We start from the raw sequence: 7514 nt of genomic DNA, 5'->3' as shown, positions 1-7514 counted from the left end.
ATATGATTCAGTACACAGTCAGCTTCAAGTCCTGAAGCAGCTCCATGGAAAGCAGTAAGACTCCTCATGGATCTCACTGAAGTTAAACAGTTCACTGACAGAGTAAATCCAGACTGCAGTAGTTTGGTGAGCTGAATTCAGAGTGATTCATCTTTCTTTACGTGACCATGATATGTTCCCAATATGCGAAACACTTTAACTGATACCAAACACAAATCTCCAAACTTTTTTTCCCCCTTTTTATTTCCCTTTTCTGTTCCAGAGTTAAGTAATGAACAAGCTGAGCAGAGGAACAGTAAAATATGAATTGCAGAACAAGGAGTTCCTAGGTAAAGATTTTCACATCTTCTCTTTCCAGAAAGTATTTGGTAAGCAGGATAACTTAAAGAAAACAGTTTTAAATCACGTTCAGAATTATATACAGAAATGACAACTAAACAAAAACTACAGTAGCTCTGCATGGTCCTAACAGATTTGGTGTCACAGACTGGCATGTAGAACAAGGGGACTGCTATTTCTTCATCTCCAGGATTGCACTTCCTGGCCCTCGGTGTTTGGCACTGCATATGTTGCAGAACTGGACAGAAGATACCTGGAAATGAAAAAAAAATCAAGAGCCTCTTAGAGAAATATAGCCAGGTTAGAATGTGGGAAGATGAATGAAAATTGCCAGTGTTTGTCCCAGTGTCACTATTCATTGTCAGGCTGTTCCCTACAGACATACTCATGGATAGGTTTAGGAAGGTGATGTAGTGGAGCATGGTAAAACAGGTTGTTTTGGAGTCAGAGGGCTGTACACCATTCCCCCCACTTGTACTACCATGACCCTCCAGGCGAGTAAGTCAAATTCTGTCCACAACAAAGATGAAAAATACAGACTCAAAACATCGCTGATTATCTTCATTGATGAAGAAGAGACTAAGTCACTTGGCTGGCTCCACTGACCACTGGATGTCTTAGTCACAGTCACACCTGAACACCCTTCCATTTACTATCAAATAAGTGCTCATCGTTACTGCTGCATTTAGCCCTCTGTGATGCTTTATGCACGCACTACTTTCCTTTTCCTACATCACCAGTAACCAAGTATCAGTAACACAACTGGCTGTCTAAGGCCAAGAAATACTATAGCAGTGGAGAATTTGTTTCAGATATGGACAGATACCTGTATATTAATATGTAACACAGAATAAATATTATGTAATATGTCACATTTAAAAATCACATTTGATGAGTTACCCAGTCCCACCCCTGTCTCCGCATACTGTGATTGCTAGATAAATTTTAGACTATTTGTCAGATAATCACATTTGTGGTAAATATTATTTGAATAAATAATAGTTGGTGGGCTTTCTTGTGCAAGCGATCTAATATTCATTAAGATTATGATAACAATTTAAGTATACAAGCTGTACCATATGGCTATAAGCACTCTGCTTGGTCACTTTGCGGTGACTCAAAGTGATTTTTTAACTAGATGTTCATTTTCAGAGTGAAACAGAATCAGCAAATCTTAAATCCCATTTCCTTTGTGATTTTAGTACTATTCTTATGCTTTCATTTCTAAATTCAAACATGGTTATATCTAGAAATTACTTTGTTTTCACTGAAAAAAAAAAATTCCCTAATGAAGAAAAACATTCTAAGCATAAAAATAATTGCAAAGATATTTAAATATTTGCTTTCTGAAACATAAATTGGGATCAGATTCATATCATAAAAATCACCTGAAAAAATATCTTATTCTTTTCTTTAATTAAACATATTTAAGCTGTTGCAATAGAAAAGAACTAATAAAAATTCAAATGTGTCATATTTTCTGTATGACTCAAAGTTGTGTTGCCCATTCAGATTGAAGAAATTGATAATGTACTTCTCAAACAGCAGCAATTTCTTTTTAAATTGCACGTACTTCGGTTGCGGTGGCCCAACACATCTTTTCCCTATTCACATTCTATTACAGGGTACCATCACAAATAATTACTGTAATCATATTATAATTCCTGATAGAGCCATGCCCTTCTCCACAAATGAGAAAAGGAGACATGATTTATCCTTTTGTCTTTGGCAAAGGTGACAGAGATAGTAAACTAGTTCCTTACTGTGTTAGATACCGGGAGACACTCTTTGTGAAACATGTGTCTGCAGTGGAACACTACCACATTGAAGGACTTGGATGCATCTGGGAAAAAGAAAAGTAAATCCATTACAAGAGGACAATGAAACAAAGAATTCAGTGACTGCAGCTGTATACACCCCCATTCCATTATACACAGAGTGTATATATACATCAAGTCATATCTTTATCATATTTAATTCCAAGTTATTCTGTCTTATTTAGAGAAACCACACAGAGTGATGCTATCAGGTAATGTGTCAGGCTTCAGCAACCTGGTCTAGTGGGAGGTACCCCTGCCCATGGCTGGGGGGCCGGAATTAGATGATTTTTAAGGTCCCTTCCAACCCAAAACCATTCTATGATTCGTTCTATTCGCAGCTGGCAAACAAAAAACAGGTTTTTATCTGTATACTTTGTCTTATATATTCTTGTTGAAGACGCCATAACAGATATTTTCCTGGTCAAACTACTACTTCTTAAGATGCCTGGCGACTATGCTGATATTTCTAAATATAGTTCTCTTGCAGAATGTACATCTTTAAAAATAGTTTACTGAATTTCTAGTTTCAAGACTAACTTTATAAGATGTTTTAAAACTACAATCATTATAAGCTGTTTCAAATATGCCGGCAGTGACTGAAGCCATGAGTTTTCTACCACTCAGACAAAATGTATATCCCATAAAAGTTTATAGTCTGCAAGTTCCGTATAAATCATAAAACAGCTATAAGCAAGATTTGATGGGAACAGCTTAGTTTCACAGTTCTCATAATCTTTAAGAATATGTATGTTGATGGATTAAAGTTCCTTCCACTCAATATATTGCAAAACAGAAAATAAGAAAATCAAACATGAGTAAGAAAGAAGAAAGAAAATCTGTGTTTACTACAACAAAAATGTTCAAATTAGACTCTGTTCCCACACTGGAATTCAACAGCAAGGTTTGCATAGGAGACTGAAATTTACACAGTGATTACCAAGGGAAGAGTATTACACATTTCTATGAATAACAGCAAACAGTAGCTCCTCTTAAAATATAAAAATAGACGGTTTCTTACTCTTCCAGAAAAGCATCCTACCTGAAGGAAGTATTGGAGACAGGCATGATTCACAGATATTCTCTTCTGGGAAAAAAAAAAAAGAATAAAATTTGTATAAATTTGTAACAACTTTATTAACATACTTCATGTTTCCTTTTCTTTTTTCTTCTTTTAATAAAGCAGGCATTAACATATTGCTATTACAGAAATGGGTCTTGATCTTAAAGTATTTCCTTAAGATACCTACCACAGACTATTAAAAATTAAAGAGCAATACTGAAGCAATATTTCTATTAACAGCAGGAAAAATGTTTCGCTCCTCTGATTTTGGTGCAGGCAGAAGTGCAGGGGCTAGACGAAGAACAGGGCTGTAGAGACACAAGGCAAACTCCAAAAAAAAAAAAAAAGCAGCACAGGATGGGTTCCTGATTTCTCTGCAGCGTTTTCTAGCAGAAGCTCTGATCCTCTGTCTTTCCATCAGCTTTTGCCTCATGGCATTAACACATATCTTGCATGAATCACAGATCTTTTCACGTACACAATTAGCACCTTGTAAAATATTTTAAACTATTTCTAAAAATTATCTTGTTGCAGATTATTATTACCTGACTGTTTTGGCACTGAACAGCATTTTCCAGTGTTACAGATTTCAGGACGCAATATATTACTGGCTATGCTGAGACTAAGAAAGTGAAAAGCTGCACACTGGGTCTTGTTTTTGCAATACAAGTGCTTTCTCTGCAAAAGGGAAAGCAGCTAGCACCCTACTGTACTCTACAAATAAGGTATAATACTCAGGCTTTCTGTCAGCTTCCAAAATGGACTGTCATGTGGCTTAGGTTTATAAACCAAGTAAAAGACTTCAAAATCTTGAATGTCATCACATTTCCTCTGTACCCACCATCCACTAGAACACCCTTCATTTGAGTTCGATGCATTTTCTTCAACAAAGAAAGAGAGTCAGCAACAAGTATCTTCTTGCAACCTTCCCGCAGCAAGATCTATTGTGCAAAGAACACAAAATAGAGTAGTTATGGAATAGATGGGCATAGCAGCTACTTTGGCAAGTCATCTATGGGGTTTTGCTGTTATAGAAAGCACAAGGAATGTTTAAGCCTTTCCAAACAATTACACCTCTAGCATTGGGGGCAAAAAGGAAAGGAGGAAAAGAGGAACCTCCTGCTACTACCACCTCTATTTAAATGAAAAAAACACATTTAAATAAATATAAAATCCTTTGCAAACTTACTACTGTTGTAAATTACGACGATCTTCCAGCAAACTGCTCTGAAGAAAATAAAACTGAGAGACTTTTTTTAACATTGTCTCTCAGAAATGGTCTCTAAACCACTTCAAAACTTTCTCTCTCTTTTTCCAGACCTTCCCTACTTACTTTAGGAAAGGCATTTACTAATCATAAAACCTTTCCAAAAAACAGTAATTCTAAATATATTTTGTTCATACATATTTCCTACTGAGGCGTCATTTAGTTAGCCATATTAAAAAGCCCATGTAATTAACCAAAGATCCAGATTTTGTTCCTCCTTAGCAAAAGTCTTAGATTCCTTTTTTTTTTTTTTTAAACTTATTCAGTATTTTACATTAGATTGACATGTTATTGTCTGTCAATGTTGTGAAACACAAAAAGGGCATCAAAATTATACGGAGCATTATTTCCCAATGCCTAGTGAGGAAAGTTCATGAAAATGTGACAAACACAAATTAAAACTTGTGAAAGTTTTCTTCCCTCCACCCCATACTAAATTGATGTTTGGAAATTTGTTTTCCAAGACTGCAATTGTTCTGAAAAATGTTTTCAAAGAGGTTCACAATCAATTTTGAGCTGAACAAACCTACAAAAAAATGTGTTATACAGAGGGAGTGTCCATTTGTTTCTCCTGATTATTTGTACTACAGGAGACTTTGAAAAAAGTCTTGTGAAAATGAAATTTTTTACCCTTAAAAAAGCATAGGACTGTAAACACAATTAGGACACTATGTTAAGGCTAGAGAAAGAAGTTTTAAGTGGATATATTAGTTTACTAAATTAAGGAAAACATCTGGAACCAAATCATTTATTGAGGTAAAGAATCTGATTTTCTGACTACACTAGAGAAGGTGCTACTACAGAATGAAAACCACAAGCCATGAAAACTATTTAATTTAGAAAGTCCTGATTTACATATGCCTAATATTATCTTTAAAGGAAACCACTGCAGTATGCAGAAGGGTATACCTGAAGCACAAGGAATACATTCAGGCCTTGATTCAGCTTAGCCCTCAACCAAACCCAAGTTTCTCAAGGACAATTACATAAATGCTTCCAAAACACGTCACAAACCAATCAAAAGCGCATTATTTTTAGTCATTATGACCAAGAAGCCAGCATCCCACTGTGCAAGCTGCCACCTGCCCCCTAGTGCCTCCGAGGTGTCTGAACAGCGGCTTATTCGGATTCAGAAGAGCCTAACAGCTTTTCCAGATGCTCTTTCAATCAGTGTTCATCAGATTATCATTGATGTCTGTTAATTCATAACCTCTGTTGTGAATGGACAGACATGAATGCTACAAATGGAAGAATTATGGATGGACAGCCCCAGTTATCCATCAGAGAGTTACTGCAGGTTCAATCCATGTTTAAACTAATAACATAATAACATTTGAGTAAAATGGCTAATCCATAAAACCTAGAGGTACCGAATCTAAATGAATTAATTTTATATTTTAAAACTGAGGTGGAGGGGGGCGTAATATTAGAATACCAAAATCTTTTGAAGTCTTTTTCTAAAAATTGTCAAAAAAGGTTCAGAAATTAGGCACATCATTCTGAAATGAGGGAGGTGTTTACATCTCTTCCAACAACACAAGCTTTTTGTATATTTCACTTAGGTATAGACAGAAGCTGAAAAGATTCTTATTTTATAAATTCAGAAAATGTAGCAGACTTATGGCTAACACACAAGTGTACAAATAAGGGACTTTTTATATCAGCCTTCGCTGTGAGAGAGAAGTCTGATACAGCAACTATAGAAACTACAGACCTGGAGGATGATTACATGACTTACTTTAAGAAAGCTTCCCAGATTCCTAATTCCTAAGTTAAGACCACTGTGAGATCAGACAGCAGAGACTTGAACACATGTGAACGATTTCATATTCCTTTCCCATTTAATTCTCAGAGAAGTGAATAATAAAGGCAAATACAAAGATTGACTACACATTAGAGAGAGAAGGTCTTTTTTATGACTAAATCACTGTAACACTGATGAATTTCAGTCCAAAGATGATGTATATAAAAAAATTAAACAAAACCAATAGCATCAGTTTCATTGGAAGAAAAAAAAAAGAGAGAGAATGTTTACTTTGCATAGAAATCCTAGTAAATGTCAATTTTTGCTACAATTTTCACATAAAAGCAATACTGACCTCACTCTGTTGGCTAAGGGAGGTTTAAAAAATAATTGCACTGGTGAAGTCCTAATGGGAACAGAGGACATGTATGAGTCTAAGAAAAGTACCATCACTAACTGTGGAAAGTAGATTACACCAGAAAAATGTTATTTTTTGGTGCTGATCAAGCCTAAGCTGTTTGCATCCATTTCATTCAAGGGGCTCAAAACGGGCAAGTACCATGCTTACTTAAAAGCAAGTAGCAAACTACCTGCATTTTCAGGATGGTCTTCAAACAGCAGAGCTTTTGGCTGTGAGAGCGTGAAGCTGGCTGTCCATCCCTCATTTAGAAGCCTAAATCACTGTCAGCAGATCCTGACCTGTTCTTACTGCTGCTACCTTGGAATGTGAAATAGAAAAACAGGCACCAGACTAAAAATCTGTGTCTAGGAAATGCCTTTTGACGGCAGTTTACACATTACTGACTGAAGACAGGTTGGATATCCCAGGAGAAAGCATTCCTCCAACATTCAAATATTTCACTGTTGACGAAGAGTATTAGAACTTCTTGAGTCTCAGAACTTTTTTTTTGTAGTTTTGTTTTGTTTTTCCTCCACTGAAGGTGTTCTTATATAGGAGCTCCAGTTAAATACAGTTTGACTCCAGAAGACTGTAAAAAAAATATTTTATTCCGACTGAATCCTGACTTTCAGTAGAAAAAACGAACTTGCAGATTTAAAGAATTTAAGGACTGTTGGATGAAAAAGACAATACATCTGGCTGGTGTTCTGATCTAAGTAAATATAAAAGTCAGTTCTTAAAACCACAACTTTATCTTGACAACTTTTCACTTGTACGGAGATAGCTAAGTTTTGATTCTTTGTCTTTGCAAGCCCTTTTAAAGGCAAACAATAAAGATGAAAAGTATTAAGCTTTTGCTAGGATATCAATATGTCTTGGCTCAA

At 35.7% G+C, this 7514-nt stretch overlaps 1 protein-coding gene across 3 annotated transcripts in view; it reads right to left on the bottom strand.

Annotated features, from left to right (window-relative positions):
- Positions 1–218: 218 nt before the first annotated feature.
- VPS41 (VPS41 subunit of HOPS complex) overlaps positions 219–7514 on the bottom strand; it is a 112959-nt gene continuing 105663 nt past the window's right edge. For all 3 annotated transcript variants that reach the window (XM_066992210.1, XM_013192047.3, XM_048051633.2), the window contains 4 exons: positions 4061–4160; positions 3199–3243; positions 2103–2182; positions 219–592 (listed from right to left, as the gene is read on the bottom strand). In XM_066992210.1, the coding sequence (XP_066848311.1) occupies positions 512–592; positions 2103–2182; positions 3199–3243; positions 4061–4160 (306 nt within the window). In that variant the 3' untranslated portion in view covers positions 219–511. The remainder of the gene's footprint in view (positions 593–2102; positions 2183–3198; positions 3244–4060; positions 4161–7514) is intronic.

This window comes from Anser cygnoides, chromosome 2, assembly GCF_040182565.1.
Source record: "Anser cygnoides isolate HZ-2024a breed goose chromosome 2, Taihu_goose_T2T_genome, whole genome shotgun sequence".
Lineage (NCBI taxonomy): Eukaryota > Metazoa > Chordata > Aves > Anseriformes > Anatidae > Anser > Anser cygnoides.
Note: the sequence above shows the minus strand (reverse complement) of the source record. Positions and strands in the feature narration are given on the sequence as shown.